The 16,897-nt window shown below is 40.3% G+C and overlaps 1 protein-coding gene across 5 annotated transcripts in view; it reads right to left on the bottom strand.

The window, feature by feature from the left end:
- The window catches only part of LOC124609238, a 330,778-nt gene that overhangs the window by 140,681 nt on the left and 173,200 nt on the right, over positions 1-16,897 (bottom strand). For all 5 annotated transcript variants that reach the window (XM_047140056.1, XM_047140059.1, XM_047140060.1 and 2 more), the window contains exons 18-19: positions 10,059-10,171; positions 8,828-9,874 (exon numbers count right to left, since the gene is read on the bottom strand). In XM_047140056.1, the coding sequence (XP_046996012.1) occupies positions 8,828-9,874; positions 10,059-10,171 (1,160 nt within the window). The remainder of the gene's footprint in view (positions 1-8,827; positions 9,875-10,058; positions 10,172-16,897) is intronic.

The following is a 16,897-nucleotide window of genomic DNA, read 5'->3' as shown; positions in this document are numbered from 1 at the left end:
CGTGTGTGCCTGCATGCTGAACTGATGAATCCCACAGAAAGGTAGAACTGAAACTAGATCCTTATACTTTAACGTATTAAAATACTGTGGAAAATATATTGGAAGATAACAGTAAATGGAAAGAACACTACAACAAACAACAACTTTATTTACCAGTCCAAACGAAATGTTTCCACTGGTCCACAATTCAATCTGGGTGATCTTATGCCCACTGCAAAAGTAACTGGTGACATCACTGCATCAACATGAGAACACAACAGGATCGTTTGATGTGGAACACCTTGTTCAACAATTTGTGCTAGATGGTGTGCTCCAAAACATTTGATTCTGCACCACCACTGTACTCCATCAACATATCAGCCACAGAGTGAGCAAGTCTCCAACCTCCATGTTCTGTGATGAGGCTTGGGTGCCCAACACCTTATTGCCAACTTGTGGTTTCACTGGTCTTCAACTACTTTCCATATGTGCTCACGACAGTATCAAATACCAGCTGACCAGCACTGCCTTTTAGAAGATTTTCTTTCTCAGGCACTTGGCCATAACAATATGATCTTTGTTGAAGTCATTTGAGTGACTGGTAGCAAATATCATTTCTAGAATTATTCCATGTTTGTTTCTGTTTCACACATACACCAGGTGGCATTCAATCTTATAGTGGGCAGTAGTCATAGTGTTTTGACACTTGTGCACCTGTAAGTTCTCATATTTTCAAATCTCATCCGAAGGGCAGGCATCAACAGTCAGTCTTTCCTTCTCATCCCGTCCAGTAATTCTCCCCTGGCCCGAGATTCTGGGCAACTTTTCCGTAACTTTCTTCATTTCCTAAGCCACACCAGTCCTTTTCCTGCATTACTCTTTCTTTCCATTTAACCCTTCTGCCATGAAGAGGAGCCACTGGCTTCAAATGCTTGTGCTTTTTCCTTATCTTTTTCATGTGTTTTCTCTTGCCACCACTTGGTGAGTTTCTGATGTACTTATAAGTTATCTATATTTTGAAGCATAATTGGTGAGTTCAACTGAGAAAAGGCATTAATTTAATACTATCTCAAAAAGAGGATATCTGAAGTTTTCATACCAACTTCAGATGAATCTGAAACATATCCCAGGTGAAACATGACAAGCTTTATGATGTTTATGCCACCCTGCTTAATCTCCATGTAGCAGCATCCAACAAACTGTTATGTACTTGCGATCCTATGAACAGACATGTCTCTCTGACTTCTGCCCACAACTGTTGATACCATGTCAGATGACTGTTTTTATGGAGTTATGGAGTGAGGACAGTTGTAATTAAACAGCGATTTAAGCAGGCATACCTAACATTTGAACAAATAATTCCCATCGTTGAGGGCCAAATTTCATACATGCTACCTAAGAAACTAGGACATCACCACAAGATTAGTGGTATAAGTGAGGTATCAGAGATGACTGATGGCTGATTGATATGGTTAACTTCATCATGATGGGTTTGCTCACCTAAGCAATGTGTTTTCAGGCTATGATGTGCACAGTATGAAGTATCATGGCCAGTAAGCCCCTAAACAATCAACAATAATACCATTGTCACCTAGTTCTCTCAAGTTTGGAACTAAAATGACCACCTACCACCCACCTAATGAGGCAGTCATCACAACACCACAGAACAAATTCAGTCTCAGAGAACCAGCAAGCAGGGTAGTCGTGCAGAAGGTACGTGTAGCCTATCTGCCACCAGTCAGCTGCTGATCAGTCAATTGAAAGCTTCCCATTGTGGTGGGGCCCATCTTGCTGGAAAAGAAACCTTGTGCCATCTCCTCCTCCACCATCTCCTATGGCATTAATCCATATTCCAACATGTTCTGAAATAGTTATACTGTCAGAGCAAAATGGACCAAATGTATTTTTTGTTCTTCAGTCTTTCGGATGGTTTGATGCAGCCCACCATGAATTCCTGCGCCAACCTTTTCATCTTTGAGTACAAATTGCAGCGTATGTCCTCAATTATTTGCTGGATGTATTCCAATCTCGTCTTCCTCTGCAGTTTTTACTCTCTGCACCTCCTTCTAGTGCAATAAAAGTTAGTTCCTGATGTCTTAACAGATGTCCTCTTATCCTATCCCTTCCTTTTTCAGTGTTTTCCATGTATCCGTTTCATCACCAATTCTGCAGAGAACCTTCTCATTTCTTACCTTATCAGCCCATTTCATTTTCAACATTCATCTGTAGCACCGCATCTCATATGCTTCAATTCTCTTCTCTTCAGATTTTCCCACAATCTATGTTTCACCACCATAAATGCTGTCCTCCAGTTGTACATTCTCAGAAATTTCTTCCTCAAGTTAAGGCCTATGTTTGATACTAGTATAATTCTCTTGACCAGGCATGCCTTTTTTGCCAGTGCTGGTATGCTCTTTATGTCTTCCTTACTCCTTCCATCATGGGTTATTTTGCTGCTTAGTTAGGAGGATTCTTTAACACTGTCTACTTCATGATCCCGAATTCTGATTTTAAGTTTGCAGTTATGATTTCTGCTACTTCTCACTACTTTCATCTTTCTTCAGTTTACTCTCAATCCTTATTCTGTAATCTTTAGTGTGTTCATTACTTTCAAGAGATCCTGTAAATATTCTTCACTTTCATTGAGGGTAGCAATAACATCAGTGAATCTTGTCACTGATATCCTTTCACTTTGAATTTTAATACCAGTCTTTAGTGTATTTAATGTCACTAAACACATTTAGATTTGGTATGGACTATCATATTACATTTAAATAACATTCTGAGATATCTCGAATTCCCGGGTGTAATACTGCACCAATTCATACATATTACATGCTGTTTTATCAAATGTAAGTTTTACAAGCAAATCCTCATTTTCCTCAGTAATGCTCATAGGATCATTAGGTAACAGTTTGTGTGTAGTTGCAGCTCATTAGTATTCACGGAAATCACTGCTCTATAACCGTTTTCACTGTTGATGTTAGTAATTGCACCTCTTATACGCTTCTCTACATTTATCTCTGCAGGTTTTGTACGAAATTTGATGCACTGTCCACAGGGAGAGAGCGATGTCCACACTAGTGTCAATGCTCAGCAAATTGCAACATCTGTCATTCTGCATGTATTCAAGTGCATGCCAGTTATGACTGGTCACTAATGTCAGCATGCTGTCCACCTGCTAGAACAAACATGTTGTTGTTGTGGTCTACAGTCCAGAGACTGGTCTGATGCAGCTCTCCATGCTACTCTATCCTGTGCAAGCCTTCTGTGCAAGCCTCGTCTCCGAATAACTACTGCAACCTACATCCTTCTGAATCTGCTTAGTGCATTCATCTCTTGGTCTCCCTCCATGCTTCCCTCCAATACTAAATAGAACAAATGTATTCAATTGGATATCAAGATGCTAAACCTACCATTTTAAGTTGCTGGTAAAATTATGTACATGTATTCAATGAAAGCAACTTTTCTAATTATTTCTATCCAAAAGTGTAGCTACAACCAATAATCTGTCCAACCCCTGATTTTTCAAGGTTTCAAATTCACACATATAAAACAGCTTCAAATATCTAAACATTTTTAAAATGAAAAGTGTAGAATATTTGACATCAAGCATGTAAAACCTTTATCGTTGAAGGCACATTAGTTTCAGATTATTCATGCATAGGCCAATAAAACTGTGTCCGAAAACGATACAATTTTGTACATATCTTCAGTGGTACATGTGGATACAGTTTGCAAAATGGGTAGCTACTAGGGTTAGTAGTAAAGAGATGCTATATTAAAATGTCATGCCTGATGATGGTTTCATTATCTAATGGGGATGAAAGTAATAAAATGTTTAGGAAATGTTTGAAGTATTTTGAAAGTCGGTAAGTGCCCTCATTCTCAAACAGTGGATGAATAAAGTCCAGATAATTTATGTGCCATGAATTATGCTACCTGAAGACACACAATTTACTACTTGACTTACGGTGTCAAACCTATGATGTAAAATTACACCCTTAATTAGTAGATTATGAAAATATTTTAAATTTAGTAAGTAGTTATACAAAATACAGAAAATAGAATTTTTTAGCCCTTGGAAGACGTTAAACAGGCAACCTGCAACTGGATGACTTTTTTACCCATTTAGTAATATAAATAGCCTGACCAAACACAAAATGAGTGACCAAAGGTTCAGAAGAAACAGAATGAATGAATGAATGAATGAATGAAGAAAGGAAAGAAAGAAATCAGATTGAGGTTAAACATCTGGTCAATGATAAAATCATTAGAGATGGAGTACAAGACTATATTATGACTGTGAAACAATGAAGAAGGAAATAAGACATAGCCGCTTCAAATAAACTATTCCGTCATTTGCAAGAAGGTATTTTGAGAAATCCTGAAAACCTAAATCTGGACAAATGGTGACTTGGGCCTCTCTACTCCTGAAGACAAGTGTTGTCTTTTAAAAATCTTTGCACTTCCTTCAGTTTAGGTAGAAGAGAAGGACAAAATAGATAACTGGAAAATGAATGGAGGAAAATTTTCAAGTTCATCTATGGTGGACTGTCAATAGAGATTTCTGCACATCAACATAAAATATATGCACAATACCGAATAATTTCTGAGACTGATTGCATATATTTCAAGTGAATAACATTGTTCTCAATTAGTGGTAATGTCTATAGTTCTTCTTCAGTAAATGTATCATTGGAGTGGGAGAGGAGGATGGAATATTTCCTAGCTTGTAGATACTGAGCATGAAGTTGATTGAGTCCTTATGCATCAAATGTAGGCAATAAAAAAAAGAGACAGAAAATAACTGTTTGTCCATGAAAAGAACTCACTTAGTACTAGTGCTGAAAGTAGCAGAAAAAATCAGCACAAGTAAGAAAATATTAACTTATCTCCAGTTGCTGCCAATGTTAGCTAGCAGACACATTGTTGCACAACAGAACTACAGCACTCATTTTTAGTTTACCCCTCTCTCTCTCTCTCTCTCTGTGTGTGTGTGTGGGGGGGGGGGGGGGGGGGGGGGGGGTGCGCACACGCACACACTTTGTCAGGAGGTTATTTGAAGTGAGTGAAGAGGCCTGCTTTGGCACAAAGAAGCAGAAAAATTGTTTGCTCCACCCTACTGCACAATATAAATTATGAGATCTTACTTATATACAGGAGAGTATGTTGAGCTTTAAGAGGATGGGGAGCTATTCCTAATGTCATCCAGGTGGATCATCTAAAACTCCTGGCAAGCAAAGGTCAGTTCCTATCACAGTTTCAATTTTTTAATATTCAGCTTTTGTTAACTTTTTTTGATTCTGCAGGGTAAGAAAGGTTCTGGCAATGTTACTGAACTAAGTAAGACTTGTATATCTGAGATGAAGCAAACTGTATTACTGGAACATGGTAACACTAAGTGCTGGCATACCCATTTACTCATGCAGAAATATGCTATGGAAGGTACCAGTGAAATGTTTTATTAAAGAGAATCATGGTATGGCATGGCATGGCATGGCATTTGGCAAATGTTGCAAAAAGAAGGTGAAATAGGTTTAACTGCATGAAGAATCTCATTCAAAATAATGATTATCACAATTCTTATGTCAAAGAATGGGTTCACAAAGTGCAGCTATAATTCTTGGCAAACCTGACTGGTGTCCACCACCACCATTAAAAGAACTCTGCCAATTTTAAGAAGAGGTTTGCAGATATAGTACTTCCAAAACTCCACCCAATTCAGGAACAATCATGGATACTGAACTTCAGAATTTTGGGCCTATCAAGAGAATACCCTCAATATATGCCAAAATTAACGTTAAGGAACAAGGGTCTATACAAACTCTTTGGAATCAGTTTCAACTACACACAACAGTTCAAGTTAACATTCTAAATGTTACATCTATTTTGAAAGGTAACGTTGCCAGCACTGTGAGGCGATGGGACAATCCCCCCTCCCATACTTCTCTTCTGATGATCTGAGGCATCACCAAGAAATAATCTTTTTTAAGTAAATTATCTGAGAAACTAACAAAAAATGGTAGTAAATTTCATGGCGCAGAGCGAAATATGCTTTCAGTAACAAATGTTATATATGAACACTTTGTGAACAAAATGTTTATGTAAGCTCTTCAATGACCAAATGAAGTCTTCCTGCTTCAGGCCTTTAAATGCTATATTTCAGACATTTTCTGACCCTAAATCAATAAGATATATTAAATTGCTCATATATTTACTTTTATTTTCATACTAAAATTAATCCAAATTATCATTTTCAATAAAGTCAACTTCATTAGCCTTAATGTCACTCACATTCTCACGGAATGTAATGGGAAAATATACAGTAGATGATTCCCCTGCCACATCTACGTTCGCTACAACTCCTGTCTCCTATATAATTCATTTCTGCCTCACAGAAAAACAACTTTATTTATTAAGCTTATCCATTATAGATATTTTAGAAGCTGTGACTGTTAATTGAATGTAAGTTACATAAAACTGCAACCATTCACTTTTTTTGAATAGTTATGTTTCATCCCATGAACCAGTTTTCGAACCTTTTTAAGCACATCTTCAGATGGTTTCTGAAAGTTACATCATTATTTCTAGCATAATGCTGGGTGCTGGCTTGCGACACTATGGGCAGCTTTTTTTCCATTTTTTCTGCCCATACTGTTGCAAGCCAGCACCCAGCATTATGCTAGAAATAATGATGTTTCAGAAACCATTTGAAGATGAACCTGAAAAGGTTCGAAAACTGGTTCTTTGAATATAACATAATTATTCAAAAAATTGACTGGTTGCAGATCTATGTAACTTATTTACAAACAACATTATTTATTTATTTATTTTTTGTCGCCGTCCTCTACTATGGTAGCAGCTTACGGAACTCGCTAATGATAAATTTTCCCTTAGTCAGATAAAGAATCTTGTTGTTGCTGTTGCTGCTTCTGCAATACTGGGAAATGAGAGACTTTACTGTTGCATAGTGGTATCTAGCGATAACAGGTCAGTAATAATGATCCTTTGATCTGTACTGACATGGGCATGGAACACTTGTTTTTTGTTGCCAAGATGTTGGCAACATGTTGCAAATGTTGGTAGTACAGTTCTAGCCCTAAACAATGTTGCAGAATACGTTTCATGCTCAGTGTAAATATGTCTTTTGTAGGCTGTGGTGACGAAATCTTCTGCAAACAGTCTTACTGTGGACTCAAGAAGGAAACCATTACAATCCATAATAGATTTTAGTAATATACGATTAGGGACTAAAAACAGTAACTTTTTCAATTTTTAAAAGGAAAAAGAAAAAAAAATAAATAAATAAAAACAAACGTCAAGAGATAAAATGTATTTCCCATAATTTTTTAGTAACTACCCATAACTCACAATTATGTTGATAAATCTGTAATAATTATGGAAATCCATAACAAATGGCAGCCATACAGGGTGAATTTACTGAGGAAAATTAAATGTAGACCTGTTGACACGATAGTAATGTTTCTCTCCAACTTCCAAGAAATAAAGTATAACATACAACAGAAATGAATATGAGAACCATTACTTTTTACTTTCTGCACACACATTATCCTCTTTTGATAGACTCTTATGTATGCATGCAGAATATAAAGGACAGTCAAAAACAGAACAAAATACATTTTACGAGTTTGGACCATAGGTAGGTTGGATTGTGGCTGTTGCCAGCAATCGTATGATGATGGTAGACAATGGTAAATGGCAGATATGTGACACTAGATTTGAAAAGACCTGAATATTTCATGTGGTTTTGATGTGCAACGTCATGGTTACTAACAGCAACTGAGCAGACGTCTATGAGTCTGAGAAGAGGCTGAAGCTCACATCACCAATAGGAATATGGTTCAGTTTGCAATTGGGCACAGTAACAGAGACAAAGTGGTAACTGTAGAAAAAATAGCAAACCAAAAGCCTGTTGCCATCTTTCACACAGTTTTGTACCTTTTAGAATACTTCAGAGAAACTTAATGGCTTATCAGTAATTCTCACTAGATAAACTCATTTTATTAAGCCACACACTTGCTTTATTTTCAAAATATCCCAATGTACAGTAAACTTTGTAACTAGTTTTGGTCTGTATAAATACTGTTCCAACAATTTCAGAAAAAAATAAAGATGTATTTACTTGACATCTACACCTAAACTGTGCGTGGCGGCAGGCGTTTCTACTACCACCATTTCTCCCACTCTCTCTTCCATTTATTAAAGGAAGGAGTGAGACAAGTCTCCCTAAAGCACTAATTTCTTTCCTTGTCGTGTCCATTTTACAAGACGTATGTGGAAGGAAATAACATGTAGCTTGACTCCTCATGGAATGAACTTCAACAATAAATATATGACACACAATGCCTCTCTTGTGAGATCCCCCAGTGAAATCTGTTGAGCATTCAGACTGGTCACCAATATTCAAGAACTGATCGAATGAGTTTTTCCTACACCATTCTTTCACAGCTGAGTTACATGTCCTCATGATTCTTCCAATGATTCTGTGCCTGACATTAACTTTTTCTGCAGCTAGTTTTATGTGATCATTCCACTTTATATCACTTTGGACAATTTACTGCTAAGTATTTTACTGCTGTTACTGTTTCCAGTGATATACTCGTATATCCGATGTTTTTGGTCGACTTCTAGTCCCCACACCTATCATCTGCAGGTCTTCCTACATTTTGCTACAGTTTCACAAAATATTAACATTTTGGTTAATATACATAACAGAAGGAATTTTAAACGAAATACTTCAGGAAAAGGAATGAAAAGTAAGAGTTCCAAACACAATTTTTAACAAACACAAAGTTAAAAGAATTTTGTCTTCAGCTTTTCTTACCTTGTGGCAGAACAGCCTCATCTCTGAATTCTGCTGGTGGTGGTGGTGCAATATTAACATCTATGTCACAAACAGATTCATCTACCCAATCTTCATTTTCATCAAATGCACATTGAGGATAACGTAACGAAGCTATCACTGATTTGTTTAAGAACTCTTCTTCTTTCAGGTTTTCTGGTAAAATATTGGACTCAAACTCATAGTCAAAATATGGCCTCTTTCTCCCTTCTGTCTGTACAGAAATGTTATCAGCTTTACTTTCTGACAAATATTCCTCCCTGTCATCATACTTAAATTTCATTTGCTCTGTTACAATGAATGATTGTCTGCTAGACTGTAAAGCTGTATTACTTGTTGAAGCACTTATTACATTATCTAATGGTAGCCTTTCTTCCACACTATTAGACTGCATTCCACCAAACAATAATTTATAATTTTGCTTCAGGTTTGAAAGCTGCATCTCTTTAACTACAGAATCTTCAGAATCAGTGGGCATTTCAGATGTCTGTGAATTGTGATTATGATCTTCAAATTCTAAACTTGTGGGATAATCTGGTGATTTTTGTATTATTTCTATTGTATTTTTATCACTTGACTTAACAAAATTATTCTCACTTTTATGCCCAACGTCCATCAACATTTTATTATTAGCATTCTCAGCATAACTATCATTAATACCAGCAATATCTGTTGTTTCATTTTTTTCTGAAGCTGGGATGAAAATCGGTATGTTAGATAATGGCAATTCACTGTTTCTATTTTCTAACTTGGTGAAAGAACTATTATCCAAATAATTTGTTACTATATCTACTGTTGCTTTATCACTATTATTAGAAATGCTCTCATTCTTAACACTACTATCTACAAAACGATTATTATTTTCTGTCCCACTGTCTTCTAAAGAAGACACGTCCATCAAAGTGAAATTCAGACCATCCACTAAATCAGTTTTACTGGTGTTATAAGCAATTGGAAGATCCTTCGCTAAGCATATTGTGTCCTCTACAACTGCACACTGACAGGATGCCAGTAGGAACTTAACAATACCTGGAAAATAAAAAAAGTGTTTACATGAAAAGCCATGTACTGTTACGATATCTTCTGTAATAACAAAATTGGTATGAAAATATATTTATACATAGAAGAAAAACCTCTACTACAAAGAGATTGTTCCTGATGCACGATGATTATCAGGTTTTTGAACTGTGTCAGGCGCTTATGTAGGACTCACCATCATATTGTGGTAAAAATGTCTTCACTTCTTGAAAGTTAGCGCTTTCCCATTTTTTAATAATGTATTGCAGTCTTATTGGCCCTTCACTATTTAACAGCTCTACAAAGTACCTGACAGGTAAGAAGAAAAATGAAATTAATAAAATGGTTATGCAGATAATTTTAGGAACTTACTTGAAACCTAAGATATAGAAATCACATAGAACTGATTAATTTATAAAGTTTTAACACTTTTGATTTGTAGACACACACTTTCACCGACACTTTCAGAAACACTCTAGTTTCAACACCATGGCTCATGAGCATGTTAACAGAGTGAACTATAATTTAATGAATGAAATCTGCTGTAATAGGAATCAAATCAGTTTTTCTTGTTTTAACGTTATAATAAATTGCGCAGTGTAAAATACACAAAATGAGTGTGCATGCAAAACTTGAATACAAACAAAAATCCAAATGTGCAGGTATTTATTATGACTAACATGTACATGCAGCAATACAAGATGAAATCACAAATGGGAGTATTTAGGAAAAGGAGGGCAGAGGGGTAAATTTAACATCAACCATACAAAAATGTAACACACGTCAAACATCCGCTCACTAAGCAGTGGCAGGAGAACACTCATATAAAGGTATTTAAATCTGTCAGCTTTCGGAGCCAGTGGGTCCTCCTACTGGCAAGAGGTTTGAAAAGGAAGGAAGAGGGGCAAAGGAAAAGGGCTGGCAAGGTTTAGGAAATGGAGAGAATTCAGAAAAATTACCCAGAACCCCAGGTCAGGGGAGACTTACAGAACAGGATGAGAGGGAAAGACTGATTACTGAGGACTGCCTAGCCCATTGTACATAACAGATGTGTGAGGTGGGAAGGGAAAACTAGATCACAAAATAAAAGATATAGAAAACTAAAGGAGTAGTTACTGTTAATAAATACTGAGAACATAGAATTAACATAAATTAAGGCCACGTGGGTGGCAAGAACTAATGACATGCTGTAATGCCAGTTCTCACTGTGGAGTTCTGAGACACTGGTGTCATGGGAAAGAATCCAGATGGCACGAGCGGCGAAACAGGCACTGAGGCCATGATTGCCATGTTGTAGAGCATGCTATGCAACAGGATACTGTTTTTTGCCAGTATACATCCTCTACCTGTGCCGATTTACTCTAACTGATAACTTGGTCATATTATGCCGATGTGAAAGATCGGACAGTGTTTACACACCAGCTGATATATGACTTGTTGTTTCACAGGTGTCTCCCTTTGATAGTATATGTTTTGCCAGTCAAGGGGCTGGTATAGGTGATGGTATGAGAATGCACAGGATAAGTCTTACAGTGCAGACCGTCACGGGGTTGGAGCCATAGGGCAGGGAAATGGGTGCAGGAGGAGCATAGGGTCTGACAAGGATACTACGGAGATTGGGATGGTGGTGGAAAGCTATTCAAGGTGTGGTGGGCAAAATGTCAGAATGGACCTCATTTCAGGGCATTATTTTAGGAATTCACAGCCCTGTCAGAGTAGCCAATTAATACTTTCAAGACTAGGACAACACTGAGTTACAAGAGGTGTACTTATATGTTGTATTTTTGAGGGATCAGCAGTACCAGGATTGGATGTGATGGCACGGGAAATCTGCTTTTGAGTTAGGCTGGTGAGGTAATTACATACAGCGAAGGATGAGGTGAGAATGGTGGTGTTTGCATCTGAACAAATACAGCTGCTTCAAATGCCAAGGCTGTATGGGAGGGAACTTTTGATGTGGAAAGGATGCCAACTGTTGAAATGTAAGGATTGTTTGTTTGTCGTAGGTTTAATGAGAACAGAAGAGTGTAGCTGACTTTTGGTGACAATGAAATCAACATCAGGGAAAGTTTCATGGGATTCAGAAAAGGACCACATGAAATTTAATTGGGAGAATGTATTTTGAGAGTCAAAGAATTTTAACAGGTCAGCCACCTCTCAATATGGCAAAGATGTCATCACAGTATCAAAACCAAACCAGGGGCTGAAGGCTTATGGATCCCTGGAAAGATCCCTCCAAGTAACCCATGAAAGGGTTGACAGAGGAAGGGGAATTCTGGTTCCCATGACTGTGCCCCTGACCTGTTTACTGTCTGCCCCTCAAAGTTAAAGCAGTTCTTGGTAAGTATAAAGTTGATTAAGGTGAGCAGTAAGCTGTCATAGATCTGGAATCAGATGTGCACTGACTGAGGAAACTGACTGAGGAAATGTTCAGCAGCAAATCGACCACGTACATGGGGGATGATGGTATAGAAGGAAGTGGTATCAATAGTAACAAGCAAGAGGTGTGGTGGGAGTGGAACGAGCTCAGATTTCAGATGGTCTAGGAAATGGTTACATCTACAATATAAGAGGGAAGGATTTGTACTAAGGGTTGCAAATGTTGATCAACTACAGCATATATACATTTGGTGTATGCTTTGAAGCCAGTATCTATGGGACGGCCACAGTAACTGTGCTTGTGGATCTTAGGAAGATAATAAAGGGTGGTTGTGTGGTTTGGGTGGGGTACCAATATTAAAGAGGAAAGTTGCAACTCACCATATAGTGGACATGCAGAGTCGCAATAGGCACAACAAAAAGATTCACACAATTATAGCTTTTGGCCATTAAGGCTTTTGTCAGCAACAGACACACATACACACACACACACACACACACACACACACACACACACACATAAACACAAGTTGCACACACGTCTGCAGTCTCAGACAACTGACACCACACTGCAAGCAGCAGCACGGGTGCATGACAGGGGTGACAACTGGGTGGGGATAAGGAGGAAGCTGGGGCAGGGAGGGGGAGGGATAGTATGGTGGAGGTAGCGGACAGTGAAGTGGTGTAGTTTAGATGGAGGGCAGGAGAGAAGGTTGGGAGGGGAGTAATTAGCGGAAAGCAGAGAAATATAAAGAAATTAAAAGACTAGGTGTGGCGGTGAAATGACGGTTTTGTAGTGCTGGAATGGGAACAGGGAGGGGGCTGGGTGGATGAGGACAGTGACTAACAGAGGTTGAGGCCAGGAGGGTTACGGGAACGTAGGATGTATTGCAGGGAAAGTTCCCACTTGAACATTTCAGAAAAGCTGGTGTTGGTGGGAAGGATCCATATGGCACAGGCTGGGAAGCAGTCATTGAGATGAGGGATATTATGTTCGGCAGCGTGTTCAGCAACAGGTTGGTCCACTTGTTACATGGACACACTTCATCAGTGGCCATTCATGTGGACAGACAGCTTGTTGATTGTCATGTCTGCATAGAATGCAGCACAGTGGTTGCAGCTTAGCTTGTAGATCACACGACTGGTTTCACAGGTAGCCCTGCCTTTGATGGGATAGGTGATGTTAGTGACCGAACTGGAGTAGGTGCTGGTAGGAGGATGTATGGGACAGGTCTTGCATCAATGTCTATTACAGGGGTATGAGCCATGTGGCAAGGGATTGGGAGCAGCAGCTGTGTAGGCATGGACGAGTATATTGTATAGGTTCGGTGGCTGGCGAAATACTACTTTAGAAGGGGTGGGAAGGATAGTGGGCAGGATATTTCTCATTTTAGGGCATGATGAGAGGTAATTGAAACCAAAGCAGAGAATGTAATTCAGTTGCTCCAATCCTAGTTGGTACTGAGATATGAGGGAAACGCACATATGTGGCTGCATGGACTTTGGGTGGCTATGGGAGTCTGGAAAGATAAGGCACGGGAGAATTGTTTTTGTACAAGGCTGGGAGGATGATTACGGTCAGTGCAGGCTTCAGTGAGACCCTCGGTATCTTTTGAGAGGGACTGCTCGTCACTGCAGATGTGACAACCATGGGTGGCCAGGCTGCACGGAATGGACTTCTTGGTATGGAATGGGTGGCAGCTGTCAAAGTGGAAGTATTGCCGGTGGTCAGTAGGTTTGATATGGATGGAGGTACTGATGTAGCCATCTCTGAGGTGGATGTCAACATCTAGGAAGGTGCCTTGTTGGGTTGAGTAGGACCAGGTGAAGTAGATGGGGGAGAAGTTGTTGACAGGGTGTCTTCACCTTCAATCCAGATAGCAAATACGTCATCAATGAATCTAAACCAGGTGAGTGGTTTAGGATTCTGGGTTTTTAGGAAGGATTCCTCTAGATGGCCCATGAATAGGTTGGCATACATTAGTGCCATTCGGGTGCCCATAGCCGTACCCTGGATTTTTTTGTACTGCCTTCAAAGGAGAAGTAATTGTGGGTGGGGATATAGTTGGTCATGGCGATTAGGAAGGAGGTGGTTGGTCTGGAATCCATAGGACGTCTGTAAAGGTAGTGTTCAATAGCAGTAAGGCCATGGGTATTAGGAATGTTAGTGTACATTGAGGTAACATCAATAGTGACAAGCAGGGCACCGTGTGATAAAAGGACAGGAGAGTCGGTGGAGGAAGTGGTCGGGACCTTACATCCGCAGAAAGAACCACAGTCTACCATCTGAAAAATGATCCCGACCTTATGATCCTACCTGTAAACAAAGGTGCCACCACCGTTGTTTTGAACCACAAGGATTGCCTGGCGGAAGGACTCCGTCAGCTGTCAGATACTTGCACCTACAAACGTTGCCACATTGACCCCATTCCAGTAATCCAGCAAGATCTCCAGTTGCTGCTTAAATCCTTAGGCCCATCTCAGAACCTCTCCCCAGAGTCCATCACTCTACTTACCCCTACCACTCCCTGCACTCCTACCTTCTACGTTTCCTAAAGTCCATAAACCCAACCACCCAGGACGACCCATTGTGGCCGGTAACTATGCCCCCACTGAGAGAATCTCTGCTCTTGTAGACCAACACCTTTAACCTATTACTCGGAACCTATCCTCAAATATAAGGGATACCAACCATTTCCTCCACTGACTCTTGACAGTTCCCGTCCCTTTACCACACGGTGCCCTTCTCATCACTATTGATGCCACCTCCCTGTACACTAACATTCCTAATGCCCATGGCCTTACTGCTATTGAACATTACCTTTTCAGTCGCCCTATGGATGCCAAACCAACAACCTCCTTCCTAGCCGCCATGACCAACTACATCCTCACCCACATTTACTTCTCCTTTGAAGGCTTACCTACAAACAAATCCGGGGTACGGCTATGGGCCCGAATGGCACCATCCTATGCCAACCTATTCATGGGCCATCTAGAGGAATCCTAAACCCCTCACCTGGTTTAGATTCATTGATGACAGCTATACATCTATCTGGATTGAAGGTGAGGAAACCCTATCCACATTCCTCCAGAACCTCAACAACTTCTCCCCCATTTGCTTCACCTGGTCCTACTCAACCCAACACCCACCCTCCTAGATGTTGACCTCCACCTCAGAGATGGCTACATCAGTACCTCCGTCCATATCAAACCTACTAACCACCAGCAATACCTCCACTTAAACAGCTGCCAATAATTCCATACCAAGAAGTCCCTTCCATACAGCCTGGCCACCCATGTCATCCCATCTGCATTGATGAGCAGTCCCTCTCAAAATATACCACGGGTCTCACTGAAGCCTTCACTGACCGTAATCATCCTCCCAGCCTTGTACAAAAACAAATCTCATGTGCCTTATCTTTCCAGTCTCCCATCACCTCCCAAAGTCCCACAGTCGGTCACAGAGGAGCATTGCCCTCATAACTCAGTACTATCCGGGACTGGAGCAACTGAATTACATTCTCCACTTGGATTTCAATTACCTCTCGTCATGCCCTGAAATAAGAAATGTCCTGCCCACTATCCTTCCCAACCCTTCTACAGTGGTATTCTGCCATCCACCGAACCTACACAATATACTTCTCCATTCCTACACAACCCCTGCTCCCAATCCCTTGCCACATGGCTCATACCCCTGTAATAGACCTTGATGCAAGACCTATCCCACACATCCTCCTACCACCACTTACTCCGGTCTGGTCACTAACATCACCTATCCCATCAAAGGCAGGGCTACCTGTGAAACCAGTCATGTGATTTACAAGCTAAGCTGCAACCACTGTGCTGCATTCTATGCAGGCATGACAATCAACAAGCTGTCTGTCTGCATGAATGGCCGCCGACGAACTGTGGCCATGAAACAAGTGGACCACCCTGTTGCTGAACACGCTGCCGAACATAATATCCCTCATCTCAATGACTGCTTCCCAGCCTGTGCCATATGGATCCTTCCCACCAACACCAGCTTTTCTGAAATGTGCAAGTGGGAACTTTCCCTGCAATACATCCTACATTCCTGTAGCCCTGCTGGCGTCAACCTTTGTTAGTCACTGTCCTCATCCACCCAGCCCCCTTCCTGTTCCCATTCTAGCACTACAAAACCGTCATTTCACCGCCACACCTACTATTTAATTTCTTTATATTTCTATCCTTTCTGCTACTTACCTCCTCCCCACCTTCTCTCCTGCCCTCCATCTAAACTGCAGCACTTCACTGTCTGCCACCCTCACCATACTATCCCTCCCCCTCCCTTGCCCCAGCCTCCTCCTTACCCCCACCCCCATCATGCACTGGTGCTGCTGCTTGCAGTGTAGTTTCAGTTGTTTGAATCTGCAGACGTGTGTGCAAGTTGCGTTTGCATTTGTATGTGGTGTGTGTGTGTGTGTGTGTGTGTGTGTGTGTGTGTGTGTGTGTGTGTGTGTGTGTGTGTGTGTGCGTGCGTGTGTGTGTATTGCCGACAAAGGCCTTAATGGCCGAAAGCTACAGTTGTGTGAATCTTTTTGTTGTGCCTATCGCGACTCTGCATCTCCGCTATATGGTGAGTAGCAACTTTCCTCTCTAATATTGTTACATTCCATTCTAGATTTTCCATTGGGT

This window comes from Schistocerca americana, chromosome 1 (genome assembly GCF_021461395.2).
Source record: "Schistocerca americana isolate TAMUIC-IGC-003095 chromosome 1, iqSchAmer2.1, whole genome shotgun sequence".
Taxonomy (NCBI): Eukaryota; Metazoa; Arthropoda; class Insecta; order Orthoptera; family Acrididae; genus Schistocerca; species Schistocerca americana.
This window is presented reverse-complemented; position numbering and strand designations above follow the sequence as displayed.